The sequence below is a fragment of the Coenobita brevimanus genome, chromosome 42, assembly GCF_032717465.1.
Source record: "Coenobita brevimanus isolate Jiangsu-jjx chromosome 42, ASM3271746v2, whole genome shotgun sequence".
NCBI lineage: Eukaryota > Metazoa > Arthropoda > Malacostraca > Decapoda > Coenobitidae > Coenobita > Coenobita brevimanus.
In genome coordinates, this window is record NC_136995.1 from 13287799 (window position 1) to 13309664 (window position 21866).

The 21866-nt window shown below is 44.1% G+C and overlaps 1 protein-coding gene across 1 annotated transcript; it reads left to right on the plus strand.

Moving 5' to 3' along the window:
* Positions 1-1347: 1347 nt before the first annotated feature.
* On the plus strand, positions 1348-21416 carry LOC145397693 (tubulin alpha-1D chain-like). The gene is made up of 5 exons (XM_080270737.1): positions 1348-1382; positions 14115-14337; positions 14623-14795; positions 19002-19130; positions 20213-21416. Exons 1-5 carry the CDS (start codon positions 1380-1382, stop codon positions 21032-21034), a joined length of 1350 nt encoding a protein of 449 aa, XP_080126863.1. The 5' UTR covers positions 1348-1379; the 3' UTR covers positions 21035-21416.
* Positions 21417-21866: the final 450 nt, after the last annotated feature.

The following is a 21866-nucleotide window of genomic DNA, read 5'->3' on the forward strand; positions in this document are numbered from 1 at the left end:
GGTGATGGTGGTGGTGCTAGTAGTAGTAGTAGTAGACCCAGGTTCTTCTGAAACGTGAACCCAGTGGACTGCAGGCTCATGTTGCCCTCCTGTAGTCCACCATACTCCTTTCGGGGCACAGGGAGGGAGGTTAGGGACACTTGTATAGCCGGGCAGTGGATCCGCAGGACTATATCAGTGCCACCACGTGAAGGCGTCCCTCTCCACCACCACACCCAATGTTACTACTGCCATTCATTATCGTTCCATTCACCACCACCACCACAACCACAACAAAAATCATCACCATCACCACAACAACAATCACCATCATCATCATCATCATTATTATTAATACTACTCGCACTTACAACTTTCATCACACACATTTCACCATCAACCACTACCGTCACCACCACATCACTACCACTATCACCACACACCTCAACCATCATCATCCCCACCATCCACCACATCTCACCACAAGTAACTATCTTTACCATCACCAACTACACCACTACCACCACACACCACAACGATCATCATCTCCAGCACCACCCACACTACCGCCACCATCCCGTTATCTCATCATCACTACTATTATCACCACCAATGCTCACCACACACTACTCAGTACCATCATTTCTATCACCACACCTACCATCAGCCACCATCATCACTACACTATCATCATCATCATTTACTATTACCACACCCACCCACCACCACATCGCCCCACACTACCACCACCATTACCACAACCATCATCACTACCACCATCATCTGTTGTTCCCTCCCCATCACCTCCCACCACACACTAACATCCCCAACATCACCACCTCATCTCACCACCACCACCACCCCACCACTAATATTGCCAACATTCATACACTACTACCACTACCACCACCATACACAACCACACACACTACCACCAACACTACCACACATGCAATACACTACCCACCACCACCACCACCACCACCACCTACACACCAACAACACGACTTCCCACCCACCACCAGACACCACCACCACACCCACACCATACACAACCACACACACACTACCACCAACACTACCACACACGCAATACACTACCCACCACCACCACCACGACTAACCACTCACAACCAGACACCACCACCACACCCACACACCACCACCATACACAACCACACACACTACCACCAACACTACCACACATGCAATACACTACCCACCACCACCACGACTACCCACTCACCACCAGACACCACCACCACGACCTGTAACCACCATCCCTCCCCCAGGTCACGTGATGGGGCTGGCAGGGCACGGGGGTATATAAGGAGGGGAGGGCAGGAGGGCTGGGCAGTGCAGATCAACCCTCTCACACGCACACTCGCTCTATCATCGACATGGTACGTTCTTATCTAACACCAAAGGCCTTATCTAACACTTGAGTCGTTATCTAAGTCCTTATCTAACACCAAAGGCCTTATCTAACACCTAAGTCCTTATCTAACACTTTATCTAACACCTAAGTCCTTATCTAACACCTTATCTAACACCTAAGTCCATATCTAACACCTAAGTCCTTATCTATCACCTAAGTCCTTATCTAACACCTAAGTCCTTATCTAACACCTAAGTCCTTATCTAACACCTAAGTTCTTATCTAACACCTCTTCTAACACCTAAGTCCTTATCTAACACCTAAGTCCTTATCTAACACCTGAGTCCTTATCTAACACCTAAGTCTTTATCTAACACCTCTTCTAACACCTAAGTCCTTATCTAACACCCAAGTCCTTATCTAACACCCAAGTCCTTATCTAACACCTAAGTCTTTATCTAACATCCACGTCCTTATCTAACATCTAAGTTCATGGGCACGGGTTCTAACAGGATATGGAGATTTCTTAACACCTTCTTCTAAGCGATTTATCTAGCAAGTTGTACCTATGTCCTCTTAACTAGCTCTGGAGATTCCGTAATACCCCTTCCTTAGTGGTTTATTCTGTACATCAAACCTCAGATCCCGTTACGCCAGTCCCTCAGCGAATTATTTTGTTCATCTCGATCTTGTGGTTCTGTGGGACTTCGTAACAATTCCTCTTTAGCGACTTAATCTGTATACTAAAACATCCCCTTGCATTTCAGTGATAAAAACTAAATTAAAAAGACAAAGGTAAATCTCAAAATGAACGGATCTTGAATTTGGCTCCCTTTTGTATTTCTTTTTTTTCTTGGAAGGAACGGTTTGCGGGCTCCTGGCCTTAGGTTCCTTCTTCCTTGCATTAAAAAAAATAAAAAAAATAACACACCTGACAAAGCTAAGGTACACTATGCGGAATAAATCGCTAAGGAAGAGGCGTTAGGAAGCCTTCTATGCTAAATACAATCAGCTTCATATTTCCGTAGGCTCTCTTGCTCCTTATGCAACTCCAGAACGATGATTTATGGAGTTGCTTATTGATTTATTTCCTTATTTACTTGCTTTATTCATATGCTTATTCATTTGCTTTATTTGTTTCCTTACTTATTTCCTTTATTTATTAGCTTATTTATTTATTTGCTTTATTTGTTTCCTTACTTATTTCCTTTATATATTAGCTTATTTATTTATTTGCTTTGTTTCCTTACTTATTGGCTTTATTTAATAGCTTATTTATTTACTTGCTTTATGTTTTCTTACTTGTTTATTTACCTACATCCTTATTTATTTATTTATCTTATTTATTTGCTTTATTTACTGACTTATTTCCTTCTCTTATTTCGTTATTTATTCCCTTATTTATTTATCTGCTTTTGTCATTATTTATTTCCTTTATTGATTTATTTTATTTATTTTGCCACTAAAGGACAATTGGATTTAGGACAAAAGAGGCTAATGAAGGTTTATCCAACTACCTCAGTCTAAAAATAATCCCCAAATATTTCAAGATCTGGCTGGAGAGAGAGAGAGAGAGAGAATTTTGTGTACCGTGCTTTTTTTTCTATTTATCTATCAGTGTGTCTATCTATCTATCATCCAATTCACTTTTGCCCCATCAGTTCAGGCACCTGAGAGAGAGAGAGAGAGAGAGAGAGAGAGAGAGAGAGAGAGAGAGAGAGAGTGGCTGCTTATGGATACACACAACTCCTCCTCAGCTGAATAAATCTGATACAGCAATTAAAAAAAAATCGTACTGAAGGGGTTATTCATACATTCGTCTGATAATTGAAAAACAGAGAAATCGTATGAAAAAAACAATAATGGATGTTATATTAAAAGGCCTGTTAGGAAAAAAAATCGTCTATGAATACATGAAAATCGTCAACAAGGAAAATAATTATACATGAAAAATCGTTTAAGAAATGACGTATAAATAGAAAATCGTCCTTTAATCACTGAAAACCGCTGATAAGAAAGAAATCGTCAGTTTAAGGTGTGAATAATGTAAATGGATGTTAATGAAAAAAAAAATCTTAAATGTGGCAGTGGTGAAAGCGTCTTGTGCCCTGCTTGCCCTCTCTCTCTCTCTCTCTCCTTACATTAATTCTTATTCACCTGATGCACCTTCTTTCGCAATCTTCCCTCCTCCCTCTCTCTCTCTCTCTCTCCTAATCATCCTCTTCCTCCCTCCTCTCCCCCATCTCCCTCTTTCTTCTTCCTTCCCTCCATTCCTCTCTCTTCCCTCCCTCTCTCCAATTCCTCTCCCCCTCCCAGTCCTCCCCTCCCTCCCTTATCACCCAAACTACACATTACACAAGTCTGACCGGTCTCTACCTCCCTCTCCCTTCCACCCTCTCCCTCCTTCTCTTCCTCCCTCCCTCCCACCCTCTATCTCTCCATCCCTCCCTCCCACCCACTGTCTCTCCCTCCTTCTCTCCCTCCTCCCCTCTCCCTCTCCATCTCCTTCACCCCTTCTTGCATCCTCCCTCCCTCACTCACTCATGCACCCTCCCTCCTCCTCCTCCTTTCCTTCCTCCCTCTTGCATATTTCCTCCCTCCCTTGCAAGCATCCTCTCTCTCTCTCTCTCTCTCTCTCTCTCTCTCTCTCTCTCTCTCCCCCCCCTCCCTTCTCCCACTCTCTCTCTTTCTTCCTCTCTTTATTACTTCGTCCTACTTTCTCTTCCTCCCTCCCTCCCTCCTTGGCATTCTCTCTCTCTCTCTCTCTCTCTCTCTCCCACAACCTTAAAATTTCACTTCTCATTCTAATATTTTGATCAACATTCTCACTTTCCTTCAAAATTTTCTTATCCCTTAAATTCGTATTCTGGCTGGCGTGGGGGGGTTCCTGACACCTCTTCCTTAGCGAATTATTCTGCCCATTACACCTTACTATTCTCTTATATATTATGTCGCCTTAATATCGACAGTGAGGTTTAATTCGCATCAGTAACGTACAACAGTGAGGTGTAATGTGAAAATAAATAGCTAAAGAAGAGGTGTTAGGGAATTTCCAAGCATACTACAGCTCAATATTCAAACCCGTTTTTCCTGGGTCATTATCTTACGTGTTTTGGGTCACTATCTTACGTGGTTCTGAGGAATTTCCGCAACACCTGTTTCTTTGCGATTCATTCTTCACATTACAACTCAATGTCGTCTTGTTTAATAGTAATGCAAACTGTCAATGTAAAAAATAAACAAATCAATAAATAAATAAAAGTTAAGGTGAAATACGCAAAATAAATCGCTCAGTAAAAGGTGTCAGGGCGTCCGGATGAGCCTCGAGTCAAAACAACAGCAACAAAAAACAAAAACAACTGTAATTATTTCAACCTGTCTTTGCGATTTATATGTAGCTGGGATTCTAGGTAATATTCAGTATCTATATCTACTTATCTATCTGTCTACTTATCTACCTGTCTATTTATCTATCTATCTCTATATCATGTTTATCTGTGTATATCCGTCCGTCTATCTACTTACTGTATCTATTGCGGGGAGAGAGAGAGAGAGAGAGACTGCATGCATGAAGTAAGCAGGCCTGACCACAATATAAGATACCCCTTGTCTGAAATATCACCCCCCTCTCTCTCTCTCCCTCCCCCTCCTTCTCCCTCTCATACAACGCCGGTAACTCTGAACTGTGTGTGTGTGTGTGTGTGTGTGTGTGTGTGTGTGTGTGTGTGTGTGTGTGTGTGTGTGTGTGTGTGTGTGTGTGTGTGTGTGCACTGGATCTATCAGTCTGTCTGTCTGCATCTATGAGCATGTATGCACTGGGTCTCTCTCTCTCTCTCTCTCTCTCTCTCTCTCTCTCTCTCTCTCTCTCTCTCTCTCTCTTTATCTATCTATGTTTATATTTCTCAATCTAACTATATATTTACCTGTCTGTCTGTATGTATGTACGTGATATATTAATTTGTGTCTGTCCGTCTCTGTCTGTGTCTGTATTCATGTATGCACTGGGTCTGTCTGTCTGTCTGTCTCGGTCTGTCTCTACGTCGCTATCCTGTTCTGGTCTTGAAGTTGTTGTTAGAAAGTAAGTTGTTCTATTAACCTCAAGGCCGGACCACGCAGACCGAACTACAAGGTCTGTGTGGTCTACGTAACTCGTGTGTGTGTGTGTGTGTGTGTGTGTGTGTGTGTGTGTGTGTGTGTGTGTGTGTGTGTGTGTGTGTGTGTGAGAGAGAGAGAGAGAGAGAGAGAGAGAGAGAGAGTCCAACATCTCATCACCACCACCATCATCATCATCACCACCACCATCATCATCAACATCATCGTCGTTGTGGTCATCATCATCACCACTAATAATGTGCCAAAAATAATATACATAAGTTAATATACAAACAGCACTACACATCAACGACTACATCAACCCTCAGCAACAGTGACCCTATGTGTGTGTGTGTGTGTGTGTGTGTGTGTGTGTGTGTGTGTGTGTGTGTGTGTGTGTGTGTGTGTGTGTGTGTGTGTGTGTGTGTGTGTGTGTGTGTGTGTGTGTGTGTGTGCTTGTAAAATTATTGAACCAGATTACTGAGCCAGTTAGAGGTTGTGTGACACACACACACACACATATACACACGATCACAAGTTTACAAACTGATCTACACGTTATATATATATATATATATATATATATATATATATATATATATACACACACACACATACACACATGGACACACAGTCACCAGTTTACAAACTGATCTACAGGTTATATAAATACACACACACACACACACACACACACACACACACGGTCAGAAGTTTACAAACTGATTAACAGGTTATATAAATACACACACACACACACTGACGTAACTCCATCCACCTGACTGATGCCGCATGAACACGAAACATAAGACAGACATACACACAGACATACACACAGCCAGAGACACACAGACACACACAGAACCAGACACACACACACACACACACACACACACACACACACACACACACACACACACAGACCCAGATGGATTAAGTGAGCCAGACAGACCGGATGTAAGATTTCTAAAAACTGGCACAGACACAGACAGACGAAGTTAAAGGGAGACAGACATGATTTATAGCGGTAGAGAGACGAAGCCAGACAGACAGACAGACGAAGTAAGAGATAGACAGGCAGGATATTTACTGTACAGTGGCAGTTACGAATTCAGAGAGACAGAGTTAGACAGATACAGAGAGAAAGGTACCCAGACAGGCAAAAAGACAGACAGATTGATAGATAGACAAGAAGACAGACAGATAGCCAGAAAGACAGACAGACAGATAGATAGCCAGACAGATAGACAGACAGACAGACAGATTGATAGATAGCCAGAAAGACAGATAGATAGCCAGAAAGACAGATAGATAGCCAGAAAGACAGACAGAGATAGCCAGAAAGACAGACAGAAAGATATATACCCAAAAGGAGACAGATAGAGACAGACAGACAGAGAGACAGACAGATATATACCCAAAAGGAGGCAGACAGACGGACAGACAGACAGATACCCAGAAAAACAATGAGACACAGACAGACAGACAGACACAGAGAATTTCATGTATACGGCGTCAAGGTAACATAGAATATTTATACACAAAGATATTTTGTGATTAAGTGCTGTATTAAGATATATGCCTTGACACGGTAGACAGACAGATAGATATAGATTGGTAGGTAGGTAGGTAGGTACAGTAGGTAGGTAAGTAGGTAGATAGATATATAGATAGATAGATAAGTAGGTAGATGGATGGATGGATGGATGGATGGATAGATACATGGATGGATAGCCAGAGACAGAAACAGACGGACAGACAGGTAGGCAGAGAGAGAGAGAGAGAGAGGAGGGGGATGGAGCGAGATAAAGAAAACTGAGACGGAGGGAGGGAGGGAGGAGAGAGATGGAGGAAAGCAGATAGGATGGAGGAAACAACGGAGGTAAGGAGGTAGAAAGAGAGAGAGAGAGAGAGAGAGAGAGAGAGAGAGAGAGAGAGAGAGGAACAGGTGAAAAATAGGGAAAATGAAGAAAAATTGAAGAAAGAAGCGATGGAGGGGAGAGAAAAAGGAAGGGAGGAAAGAGGTAATATTAGGGAAGATGGATGGAGGAGGGAGGAGGGAGAGAAAGAAGGAGGGAGGGAGGGAGGGGGGAGGGAGGGAAAGGCAAAGGAACAGGAGGGCAGGAGGGAAAACGTGATCAAAATGGCGGGAGTAAGAGAAGGAGGGACGAGGTTAGGAAAGAAGAAGGATGAACGAAGGAGAGAGAGAGAGAGAGAGAGAGAGAGAGAGAGAGAAAAGGTGGTCAGGCAAGTTCCAGAAGAACTGGTTTACCGCATGACCATTTCTCTCTCTCTCTCTCTCTCTCTCTTAGATAATATTATGTCAGAATTAAATTGACCTTTCCCTGTGACATTGACTTTGATCTATTATAAAAAAAAACTACACCTCAACTTCTTGGCTGATCTTCAACCCTTCCAATTTAAGTCCACATCAGATCAAAAGTGAGTCATTTTATTCGCACAGACACACGGATCGAACTTTGACCTTTGACTAATTGTTCTGAAAACTGAACGGCTTCTTTCTATCCTGACCCTCAACCATACCACCAAGTTTGGTCTAAATCGGAGAAAAACTGTGTGGGTTGATTTTCCTAGAACAAACTCTGCCCTTTCTCTGTGAACCTGACTCTTGATATACTGATCTAAAATGCAGATGTCTTCCTTGGCTGACCCTCAACCCTTCCAAAGTTTGAAAATTGGATAAACTGTTACAGGACTAAAACACACACACACACACACACACACACACACACACACACACACACACACACGTCCACCCAACACACACACACACATCCACCCAGCACACACACACACACACACACACACACACACACACACACAAAACCCACTCATCCACCCCACACACACACACACACACAAAACCCACTCATCCACCCCACACACACACACACACACACACAACCCACTCATCCACACACCCACCCCACAAACCCACTCTCACTTCGCAAGCGCGGGTGTAACAAACCATGCCCCACCCCCACCCACAAATCCTGCCATTCCTCACTGCTTAACACCAAGAAATACTTTTATCCAGTCCTATACACGCTACCATCACTCCGCTACGCTATTTATTTGGCTTATGTGTGGGCCTCTACTCGCTGGAAAGAGTTAATCCGTTCATTTTACCTTCCTTCACATCTAGTATACTCTCTCTCTCTCTCTCTCTCTCCCCCTCTCTCTCTCTCTCTCTCTCTCTCTCTCTCTCTCCACTTTCTGACACCCACCCACCCTGACCTCTTAACCCCGCCCACACACCTCTACCTCCACCCACTCTCCTTCACGCTCCCCCACCCTACTCCACCCGACCCTTTTATACCCACTTCTTCTGTCTGTCTGTCTGTCTGTCTGTCTCTCTCTCTCTCTCTCTCTCTCTCTCTCTCGCACCCAGCCCACCCCACACACGTCTACTCTGTCCCATTCCACGCACCAGCCGTACCCTCCACCCACTATCCATCCACCCAATCCCTTCCCCTACCCTTTTCCCACCCACCTACCCAACTCCGTCCTTCAACCATCCACCAATCATTCTCCCTACTCCCACCCAATCCTCCATCCCCTCCGCCCAATCAGCTATCCATCCCCCAATCCCTCACCAATCTCCCATCCTCTGTCTTATACGCTCCCTCTAACACCCACTCCATCTCTCCACCCACCAATCCCTCTCTCCATTCCACCCCACCCCATCCCACCCACCAATCTCTCTCTGCCCTCCATTCCACCCACCCACACCTCATCCTACACTCTATCCGACCTACCCCACCGACCAGTCCCTCTCTCTACCCTCCATCCCACCCACCAACCCCTCTCTCTACCCTCCATCCCACCCACCAACCCCTCTCTCCACCCTCCATCCCACCCACCCCACTCACCAACCCCTCTCTCCACCCTCTATCCCACCCACCCCACTCACCAGTCCCTCTCTCTACCCTCCATCCCACCCACCAACCCCTCTCTCCACCCTCTATCCCACCCACCCCACTCACCAGTCCCTCTCTCTACCCTCCAACCCTCCCACCAACCCCTCTCTCCACCTTCCATCCCACCTACCGCACCCACCCCATCCACCAATCCCTCTCTCTACCCCCTATCCCACTCACCCCAACCCACCCTACATCCCACCTAGCCCACTCACCAATTTCTCTCTGCCCACCACCCACCCACCAATCTCTCTCTCTCTGCCCACCCCCTCCCACCCACCGCCCTATATGGCTTAACCTTGAGAGCACAGACGCTTGGTTACCTGTCCACTGCCCTAACCCCCTCCCCCCTCCCTCTCCCTTCACACCCCCTCCCCCCACCCTCACCCATCGCACCCCCTCCCTCTACGCTCCCCCTTTTCTCTCTTCCCCCTCCTCTCCCCCTCCCCCTTCTTCTAATCTAACCATTATTCATTCCTCTCCCTGCTTCCATTCCCTCCCTCTCTCCTTCACCTTTCTTTTTTTTTTTAACTCCCCCCATCCCTCCCCTCCCTCTTCTCCTCCTCCTCCTTCCTCCCTCTCCCAGCTTTATCCATCCCTCCTTCTTTCTCCCTCCTACCCTCCTCCTTCCTCACCCTCTCAATTTCCATCTTTCCCTTCATCTTCTTCACTCTCTCATTCCTTCTATCTTTCCTCCCTTTCTTCTTTCCTTCTTCCCTCCCCCTCCCTCCCTCACGTCCTTCATGCCATCCACCTCTCATTCTTTCATCACTTTTACTCTCTCTCTCTCTCTCTCTCACACACACACACATACACGAACGCACAAACACACACAAACACACACAAACACACACACACACACACACACACATACACACACACACACACACACACACAATCACCCCTAATTTCAATACCTGTTAGATTCGCTTGGTATTCCTCACGCAAAAACTCGCTCTGACAGGGAGAAGGAGGAGGAGGAAGAGAGAATAATGTAGTGGTGGAAAAAGAAAAGGAAGAGGTTGGGGAAAAGAAGAAAAATTAAGAAAGAAAAGAGGAAGGAAAGAGAGGAATAAACAAGAAAAATTAAGAAAAGAGGAAGAAAAGAGCAAACATGAATAATTACGAAAAGAGGAAGAAAAAAGAGGAATAAACCAGAAAAATTAAGAAAAGAGGAAGAAAAGAGAGGAGTAAACAAGAATAATTAAGAAAAGAGGAAGAAAAGAGAGAAGTAAACAAGAAACTTAAGAAAAGAGGAAGAAAAGAGAGCAGTAAACAAGAATAATTAAGAAAAGAGGAAGAAAAGAGAGAAGTAAATATGAAAAACTAAGAAAAGGGGAAGAAAAGAAAGAAGCAAACAAGAAAAATTAAGAAGGAAAAGAGGAAGAAAAGAGACGAGTAAACAAAAATAATTAAGAAAAGAGGAAGAAAAGAGTAAACAAGAAAAATTAAAAAAGAAAAGAGGAAGGAAAGAGAGGAGTAACCTTTCAACCTCTCAAATCCGATTTTTCATTTTTCAAGCGAGCGAAACGAGCGAGAACACTACACTTCAGTCAAAATTTTGGTGTGTAAAATTCTTCCCCCACAGCGTGTACAATTTCCCTGTTTACGAAGCACTAAATCTCTCTCTCTCTCTCTCTCTCTCTCATGTACCATTTTCCCTCCCCAGGTCAGAGGGTTTGAAGAAAAATAAGAAAATTATAAGAAAAATATTAGAGAAAGTTAAGAATATAAGAAAAAGGAAAAACGGAGGAAAAAGATACTCAGAAAAAAGGGAAGAAAGATGACAGAAGAGAAAGATAAGAAAAAAAATAAGTATATAAGGAGGGCGAAAAAGAAAAAAATGGAAGGAAAAAAACTAAAAATAATATACTGTACAGTAAAAGGAGAGCCAAAAAAAGGAAGGAAAAAGATACTAAAAAAAAAAATAATATATAAGGAGCGAAAACGAAAGAAAATGGAAGGAAAAATGAACTAAAATATATATATATATATAAAGAGAGCGAAAATGAAAAAAATGGTAGGAAAAAGAAACTAAAAAAAAAAAATAATAATATATACGGAGCGATAAAGAAAAAACTGAAGAAAAAAGAAACTAAAAAAAAAAATAATAATACATACGGAGCGAAAAAGAGAAAATGGAAGGAAAAAGAAACTACAGTAAAAGAAAAATAGGAAAAGAGGGAAGAGAGAAAATTAAAAAGAATAATGAAAAAGGAATACTATGAGAAGGAGGAGGCAGATCAAGAATGTGATTTAAATAGATATGGAAAAAAGGAAGAAAGAAAAACAGAACAGAAAAAGAAGGAGGGAAGAAGGGAAGACAAAACAATATGAAAGAAGACAAGAGGTGATGAAACGAACATGGAAATGGAGGAAAGAAAATGGGCTTAACCGAGGAATGAAGGCGAGAAGGACGGAAGGAAGGAAGGAAGGAGGGCAGGATGGATGGATGGATGGATGGATGGATGGAAGGAAGGAGGGAAGGAAGGAAGGAAGGAAGGAAGGATTGATTAGGGGGTTGGTTGTGAGGGAGGGAGGAGGAGAGGGAATGGTGAAGCAGGAGGAAGAACAAGAGAGAGGAGGGGTCAGAGGGAGGAAAAAGAAAAAAAAAAAAGGAAAGAAGGGAGAAAGGAGGAGGGAGAAAGGGAATGAGGGAAAGACACAGAGGAGGAGGGAAAAGGGAAGTAAATATAAGGGGAAGACAGGAAAGGAGGAATGAATGAAAGGAGAAGAAGGGAAGGAAGAAGGGGAGGGAGGAAAGAAGACAGAAGAAGAAGAATTGGGAGAGGGAGGGGAGGGGGAGGGGAGAGAGGGCAAAAAAGATGGAGCACATAATCAGTTTTTTGTCTTCCATCTTTTTTTTTTTTTCTCATTTTTTCCTGCCGGTGTATTTGCATCAGTGACCTCACCACCTCGTACTCTCAGCCACCTTGTCAAACTGGATTACTCTCGCCCTCGGTGCTGGAGATAGACGCCTTCATGTGGTGGCACCTATACCGGCCGGCTCCTCTACTCGATTATACCAATGTCCCTCGGCTCCCTCCCTGTCTATCAAAAAAGGAGGATGGCTGACTACAGGAAAAGGGCAACTTCAGCCTGCAGTTCACTGGGTTTACGTTTCAGTTGAATCGCGGACACCACCACCACCACCACCACCAACAACAACAACAACAACAACAACAACAACTTGCCGTATATGATTCCTTACATTTTGAAGAAGGTTCTGAAGCAACAGAGAGAGAGAGAGAGAGAGAGAGAGAGAGAGAGAGAGAGACAGACAGACAGACAGACAGACAGACAGAGACAGAGAGAGAGAGAGAGATTCTAACCTCAAAGTGTAGTATCGTACCCTTACCCAACTGCCACAACGAGCGATACATCACACCACACTGCCACCCTAAGGCATTAACACAAGGTCACGTTCGTAACCAGACTCATTAAGTGTTTAGCTACGGTGGCTTCCTTGCTGTATATGTTCGTTCAACGGCAGCCAGAATATATTAAAATCTGTTCACTGAGAATAGGATCGTCTGACGCTGGCCGTAACACTGTAGTCAGTGGATTAACATGACCGACTCAGTTGAATATAATCGTCTGGTGTCAGCTAGAATAAAATACTAAGAGTTCTCCTCAGCATGAGAGGGCCAAGTGGGTTAAGACACCGCCGGCATCGTCTCCAAGGATGTTACTTCCTTGAGGCAGCCACTTGGCAGCTTAGTGTTTGTGTTTGTTGTAGCCATGACTGGGGCGTTTTATATATATTTAGTCTTTCTCTCTCTTTGTCTGTCTGTCTGTCTGTCTGTCTGTCTCTCTCTCTCTCTCTCTCTCAATATACAGGACTCGTTTTACCTCCTCATTATTTTATTTGTGAGAAAATTAAGTATAAGCTAAATGTTAACTCTCTCTCTCTCTCTCTCTCTCTCTCAATATACAGGACTCGTTTTACCTCCTCATTATTTTATTTGTGAGAAAATTAAGTATAAGCTAAATGTTAACTCTCTCTCTCTCTCTCTCTCTCTCTCTCTCTCTCTCTCTCTCAATATACAGGACTCGTTTTACCTCCTCATTATTTTATTTGTGAGAAAATTAAGTATAAGCTAAATGTTAACTCTCTCTCTCTCTCTCTCTCTGTCCATGTTCTTTTCTTTTTCTGATGTATAAATAAACTGTCAAAATGTAATCTCTCTCTCTCTCTCTCTCTCTCTCTCTCTCTCTCTCTCTCTCTCTCTCATAACCCGTTCTCTGCACCTCTTTCCTCTGCATTCACCCACGACCTACTTACCACCTACCTCCTCCAGTACTTACCTACCTGCCTTCCTTACCACCTGTATGCTTTACTACTTACATTCTTACCTACCTACCTGTCTATCTACCTACTTCCTGACCTACCTACCTACCGACCTATCTATCTACCTACTTCCTGACCTACCTACCTACCGACCTATTTATCTACCTACTTCCTGACCTACCTACCTACCCACCTATCAACCTACATCCTTACCTACCTACCTACTGTACTTACCACCTGCCTAATATGAAACTAATCAACTAATTAGGTTGCCCTCCCTCCAACTCATACTCACACTCCATTTCTCTCTTCCAGCGTGAGGGTATTAAGCTGTCCTTCCTCCAACTCATACTCACACTCCAATTCTCTCCATCAGCGTGAGGGTATCAGGCTGCCCTCCCTCTAACCCATACTCACACTCCATCTCTTTCAGCGTGAGTGTATCAGCGTGCACGTGGGACAGGCGGGCGTGCAGATGGGCAACGCGTGCTGGGAACTGTACTGTCTAGAGCACGGCATCCAGCCCGACGGTACGGCCCCTTCGGATAAGTATGCCGGGGGCGCTGACGACTCCTTCAACACCTTCTTCAGCGAGACGGGATCAGGCAAGCACGTGCCCAGGGCCGTGTTTGTCGATCTGGAGCCTTCTGTCGTGGGTGAGTGAGTGAGTGTGTGTGTGTGTGTGTGTGTGTGTGTGTGTGTGTGTGTGTGTGTGTGTGTGTGTAGGGAGGGGGGAGAAGTTGGGATGTGTGTGTGTGTGTGTGTGTGTGTGTGTGTGTGTGTGTGTGTGTGTGTGTGTGTGTGTGTGTGTGTGTGTGTGTGTGTGTGTGTGTGTGTGTGTGTGTCCCTTTACACTAAAACACCTCAATATAACTTCTAATTATGGCTCTCTCTTGGCCACCCATCCTTCCAATCCTCACCCAATCCCTTCCAATCCCCAGACGAGGTGAGGATTGGCGTGTACCGCTACCTCTTCCATCCCGAGCAGCTAATCACAGGCAAGGAAGACGCCGCCAACAACTACGCACGAGGACATTACACGATTGGAAAGGAGATTGTGGATTTGGTGCTGGATCGAATCAGGAAGTTGGCGGACCAGTGTAGCGGACTGCAGGTGAGGATTAGGGATTGGGGGATTGGGATTGATAACTGGGATTTGGGATTCAGGGCTGGGGATAAGGATTGGGATTAGGGATTGGGACTGATTAGGGGTTAGGGATTGGGACTGAGAATTAGGGACTGGGATTGAGGATTTGGGGTTAGGGATTGTAACTGAGGATTAGGGGTTAGGGATTGTGACAGAATTAGGGACTGGGGATTAAGGGCTGGGATTGGGGATTAGGGGCTGGGGATAAGGGTTGGGATTGGGAATTAGGGATTGGGATTAGGGCTGGGGATAAGGATTGGGATTAGGACTGAGAATTAGGGATGGTGAATTAGAATGGGAGATTAGAGATGGAGAGAGGATTAGGAGTGGAGATTGGGGTTAGGGAGTGCGGATTAGGGATTAGATATCTGGAATTGGGCAGGGAAAGAAAGGGATTAGGGAAGGGAGGGAAAGACAGAGAGGGATTGGGGAAATGAGGGATGCGAGAATTAGGGAGAGAGAGAGAGAGAGAGAGAGAGAGAGAGAGAATAACAAAATAATAATAAAGATAATTAGTATAAAAGAACGAAAATAACTAATAAAATGAACACCAAAGGAAATTACATAATCCAGATATTTGACAGACAGATAAATAGACACAGATAGACAGATAGATAGACAGACAGACAGACAAACAGATAGATAGATAGAGATAGATAGAGAGATAGATACAACCAACAAAGCAATTAAAGCCATTAGAAAAATATCCAATTAGCATAAAAGTCTAGGTACATTAACCTCCTTATTTCAATGTGAGAAATAAAATGATGATGACGATGATAATGATGACGATTATATTTATTTACTGCATCTTCTCCCTGCCTAATCTGTGGATAAAGCAGCCCTTCTAACTAAGCTGCCAATCCTACTCCTGTCGCCTAATCCCTAGTCAACTATAAACTTTTCACGGGCTCTTTACGTCTTCCTTGATGGCTGGAAGAGTTGCAGTGATGGGAAGACAGACTACAAATGGAAGAGATAATGTATGAGACTGAAAAATTGTGAGAGACTGAAGGAGATGCAAGATTTAGGAAGATGGTAGATTGTATGAGGTGGATGATTGCAGGAGAGGCAGTGGTGTGAAAGGTAGATGGCAAGACGAGGAGATATTGTCACAAACACACACACAGTAAAAGATTCAAGATTTACTGAGATGGAAGACGTAAGAGTGACTGCACGAGAGGCGGTGGTGTGAAAGGTTGATTGCAATGAGAGCCTGCAAGAGAATTTAGGATGTTGCAAGATGAAGACCCGTATTCCCGTCGGGTAAGAGGGCTCCCTTACACCTCTTCCTTACCGATTTATTCTTGGATACGGCTGGCTAATATCGTTTTGTACGTTATTTATGCAGAGCAGGGTGATATTAGAATGATTTAAGTAGAACAGAAGAGGACGAGAAGATGTCATATGCAAAATAAATTGCTTAGGATGAGGTGTTGGGAAGCATACGTAACACCTCTTCCTTACTGGTTTAATTCTGATTCTGCCTCATTACTACATTCTTGTGTGTTGGTAATGTCATCTATGTATACATTAAACACGTATAACAGGCAAAAAGGAGGACGTTAATGGGTAGTTTGGAAAATAAACCGGTAAGGAAGAGGTGCTAGGGAGCCTCCTTACACCACAAGAATGTCGATTCGCAGAAGATGTCTCAGCTGCGAATCAGAAGTGGTTGGGAAGAAATTTTGAGCCTTTAACCACACACACACACACACACACACACACACACACACACACAGCCTAAGAAGGGAAGTGTTCTGCGGCACAGTGTGTATCCTCTAACTCCACAAAGATCCCTAACCCCTTTCAGCTCAGGCGATGGCTAAGTGTAGTAGTTAGACTGGAGTGTTAATCTGGCTAGTAACCAAGGAGATTCATTGCTACCTCCTAACTTCATGCAAACACAACTCGGGGGAGGCGGTGGCTGAATCGGTAGAGAGGCGGCCTGCAGTCCTGATGGACCCAGGTTCGAATCCCGGCTGGGGCAGGGAACAGTTTAAGGATTTGAATTTCATAAAAGCAGACTTTCCTGATCTACCAGATGACCCGCCGACATGTCGTATAAGAACCCCCGCTAATACCAATACACCAGTCCTGTATGAGACAGCCCTAGCATGTATTCAATATGGACGGTGGGTGTTAGCGCCGAAGTGGTGACATGTAGAGAGGTGTATGGTATGTAGGAGGACTACTGGGCCTTGAGAGCAGGCTGTGAAGTCTATGCCCAGAGTCGGACACATAAATATATATATATATATATATATATATATATATATATATATATATATATATATATATATATATATATAAGTTGTGAAATTAGTCCAGTTTGGTGAAACACAATGAGGTGGTTTGGCCATGTGGAGAGGATGGAGAGTGAAAGACTGACGAGGAGAATGTATGTGAGTGAGGTGGAGGGGGAGAGAGGGAGGGAGAGGCCAAGGATGAGATGGAGGGATGGAGTGGAAAGGTATATGGGAGAGAGGGACGTGAGTTGGGAGCAGGGCAGTGAAACGGCCGGGGACAGGGCAACGTGGAGGCGATTTGTTTATGGCCACCCCATATGGGATTACGGCGTCTGGCAAAAAATAGACAGACAGACATCAGATAAAAACAAATTAACTGTATATACTGGAACAAGGGTGGTAAAAGAAATATGTCACAAGATGAACGTACCTGACTTAAAATGACATGATGAAGTGTTTTACGCCATACTGGGGGGAAAAAAATTGAGGATATTTGAGTAATATGTCTGTAAGGTGACACGACCAGGTAGACCGGAGTAATTACAGAGCAGGAAGAAAAGGTGTGACAGTAATTAGATGAGCTCTGTACTTACCTGGGCGAGGAAGGTATGGCCTACGTATATTGAAGTAATCAGAGTACAGGTAGGAAAGCTGTGAGTAATTAGGAGAGCTCTGCAGACTGAAGTAATTACAGCACAGGTAGGAAAGGTGTAATTAGGAGAGCTCTGTAGGCTGAAGTAATTAGGGCACAGGTAGGAAAGGTTTAATTAGGAAAGCTCTGTAGACTGAAGTAATTAGAGCACAGGTAGGAAAGGTGTCCGAGTAATTAGGAGCTCTGTACTCACCTGAAGACACGCGGCAGGACCCACGCAGGAAGACCGAAGAAATAAGGGATGAGGTCTTTGGGTCTGGAGCCTTAATGGGACGTCGTAGGAGACCGTACAGACCTAGAAAGACAGAAGGAAAGAAAGTTGAATGGAAAGGTGAAGTGAAAGGAGAAAGAAAGGTGCACAGAAAGGAGAAAATATAGTGAACAGAAAGGTGAAAAAAAAGAAGGAAAGGTAAAAGAAAAGGTGAAGAAAAAAATAAAGGAAGAAATGAAAGTGAAAAGGTAAAATGAAATAGGAAAGAAAGGTGAAAAGTGAAAACAAAATGGAAAAGAGAGTAACACATCCCAGCACGACTCACTGCCAGTTTAACAAAATCGTCTGGTATTAGCCAGAAAGAATACCAGTTTCCACACCAGGGCAGGGTTAATGGTGATGGTATTAACACCCTCACACTCCGATAACTCACTCTTAGCTGAAGGAAATCGTCTGAAGCTGAAATAGAGTACCAGAGTTGCCCCGCCAATGAAGGGGGTGACAACGCATCACACTCGTCTCTAAAGATTCTCCAATCCCTTACCTATTGTTGCCCTCCTCAGTCTCTAAAATAATGTCTCTCCCCAATCCTTATTCTATTCTCACTCCCCAATTCCCAAATTACTGTTTCACCCCAACCCCTAATCTATCGTCACTCTCCCTATCTATCGTTTCTCCCCAGTCTCTAATCTATCGTCCCTCTACCCAATCCCTATTCTCGTCTCTCTACCCAATCCCTAATCTCTCCACATGGCTTCCTAATTTATACCATACTCATAAATCACACCAAAACATAAAAAAAAAATCCCTAATCAGTCCCCCATCCCTAATCTCTTCTCTCCCAATCCCTAATCTCTTCTCCCTCCCCAATCCCTAATCTATACTCTCCCCAATCCCTAATCTCTTCTCTCTCCCCAATCCCTAATCTATACTCTCCCCCCTGTCCCTAATTTACCGTCTTTCTCCCCAATCCCTAAAACACAATATTGTCTCTCCCCAATCCCTAATCTACTCTCTCTCTCTCTCCCCAAATCCCTAATCCCCACTCTCTCACTCCACAGGGCTTCCTAATCTTCCACTCGTTCGGAGGGGGCACAGGTTCCGGGTTTACTTCCCTGTTGATGGAGCGACTGAGTGTGGACTACGGGAAGAAGAGTAAGCTGGAGTTTGCCATATACCCGGCCCCTCAGGTGGGTATACCTCTGCTTGTTAGGGGGCAGTGTTGTGATGATGATGATGATGATGACGATGGTGGTGGTGGTGGTGGCTGTGATGATGATTGTGATGATGATGACAATAGTAGTAGAAGTAGTAGTAGCAATAATAATAACAATAATAATAATAATAGTAATGATAATAATAATAACACTCATCAAAGGTTTCTCCATACTTCCCCACTGGCCTTGGCGAAGGAGGGTGTTAAATGGATAACTGCTGTATTTACGCGGGTGTAACTATACTCCGCTCACTTCAACTAGACCTAACATTGCCCCTCTCCATTTTGACTACTGAGCTATCACAAGAGAAAAACACTGAAATATGGTGCTAGTCACGAAGAAGTGCCATGGAACGGATGCAGGGTCTTGGTACCGCCCTATTCTGCCACTGGGCTCCGGGAAATGGGTTGCAAATTGAAAAAAAAAATCTCAGCCATGTTAAAAAGAAAAAAAAAGTTGTAATATATAGGATTTGAGTTTGTGTTGTTCTGTCTCTATATTTACTTTTATCAACAAGAAGCAGAAAAAAATATGGAAGAAGGCATGAGAGGGAAGGAAGCTCTCTGACTTTCGGGGAGGAAAGAGGAAAATGAAATGCTGAAAACACTGATGGCTGGCGATTTTTTTTTTCTCATAGTGTATACGTACGCTTGATTTACTTCTTTCATTTTGACTTGGTCCAGATGTTTGTCCCTTTGGAGCTTATTTCAAGTAACTCAATGGCAAAAAGACAATACGATGGTTCTACATCCTTTCCACGGCACTTCTTCGTGAACATCATATTCTGGTATTAATCTTCTGCTACAAGTCAGCATTCATGATGGAGATGGCAATTTCTGGTCAAGTTAGAGTAAAAAGAGAATAGCATCTTATTATGGTGTTAATATAATGTTAGAACTCAGTATTTAAGTTGGAGAGATGGCAATTTTAGACCAGAGAACAGCATCTTATTATGGTGTTAATCTACTGTTAGAACTCAGTATATAAAATGGAGAGATGGCAATTTTAGACCAGGTTAAAGTGATATGGGTATAGCCACACTACCTCCCATACAGGTGGCAACGGCAGTGGTGGAGCCCTACAACTCCATCCTGACCACCCACACCACCCTGGAGCATTCGGACTGTGCCTTCATGGTGGACAACGAGGCCATATATGACATCTGCCGCAGGAACCTCGACATCGAACGCCCAACCTACACCAACCTCAATCGACTCATCGGACAGATCGTGTCTTCAATCACTGCCTCGCTGCGCTTCGACGGGGCACTCAACGTCGACCTTACTGAATTCCAGACCAACTTGGTGCCGTACCCACGCATCCATTTCCCTCTTGTGACCTACGCCCCGGTGATATCAGTGGAGAAGGCCTACCACGAACAGCTTTCCGTGGCTGAGATCACCAACGCGTGCTTCGAACCGGCAAACCAGATGGTCAAGTGTGATCCGAGACACGGTAAGTATATGGCCTGCTGTCTCCTCTTCCGTGGCGATGTGGTTCCCAAAGACGTCAACGCCGCCATCGCCTCCATCAAGACCAAACGCACCATCCAGTTCGTCGACTGGTGCCCCACGGGATTCAAGGTCGGGATCAACTACCAGCCGCCTACTGTTGTTCCGGGAGGCGATTTAGCCAAGGTGTCCCGGGCCGTCTGTATGCTCTCCAACACCACAGCCATCGCTGAGGCCTGGGCACGTCTGGACCACAAGTTCGACCTGATGTACGCCAAGAGAGCCTTCGTGCACTGGTACGTGGGGGAGGGCATGGAGGAGGGAGAGTTTACGGAGGCACGAGAGGACCTGGCCGCACTGGAGAAGGACTACGAGGAAGTTGGCATGGATTCAGCCGAGGAGGAAGTGGATGACAATGAATACTAACTGTCATCCATCCAACGCACTCAATCAAAAATCAACATGCTTTTTTGCAATCTCTTCAGTAAATGCTCTCTAAAAAAAAAAGTTGGCATGGATTCTGCGGAAGAGGAAATGGATGACAATGAATACTAATCGTCATCCATCCAATCCACTCAATCAAAAATCAACGATCTTGTGAAATTATTATTATTATTATTATTATTATTATTATTATTTTTACCATCTCTTCAGTAAATGCCCTATAAGAAAGCTGGTATGGTTACAGCCAGGGAAGACGTGGATGATAATGACTACTAATCGTCATCCATCTAATTCACTCAATCTCTTACTCAATCTCATCGGCTTCCGAGGCTCGTGCACCTCTTCTATACAAGATCTTTTTACCTGCGTGAATGAAACTGTCTCAAGTGGGAGGATTAATGGAAAAATATGTAGTGAATGTTACCAGACCTCCCACAGCCCGGGAAATGTACATAGAAATCATCTGGGGTTCACACACACACACACACACACACAGGGACTGAAGGAGTTAATTTCTTCCTTACAAGAGGGCTTTATCTTAGTGAATAATTCGCCTTGAGGTTACAAATAATATACAACACAGCACACATAAAAAAACAAACAACAGCAGAGAGCGAACGTAGTGAAGGGCTGAACACTGCTTCCTATGCGATTTATTTTTTGCATATTTCGTCTGAACCTCTTCCAATACCAGGGATTCTTGGATCCGTATGTGCACTGGTTAAGGAAGCTCCCTAACACCTTTTCCCAAGCGATTTATTTTCCTTGTTACATCTTACCATCCTAGTCTTTCTTATATAAATCCTTCAACCAT

Excerpts from the sequence above, each read along its gene's own strand:
- LOC145397693 (XM_080270737.1), top strand. Across the intron at positions 14,338-14,622 it reads TCTGGAGCCTTCTGTCGTGG|ACGAGGTGAGGATTGGCGTG; the intron begins GTGAGTGAGTGA and ends TCCAATCCCCAG. Across the intron at positions 14,796-19,001 it reads ACCAGTGTAGCGGACTGCAG|GGCTTCCTAATCTTCCACTC; the intron begins GTGAGGATTAGG and ends CTCACTCCACAG.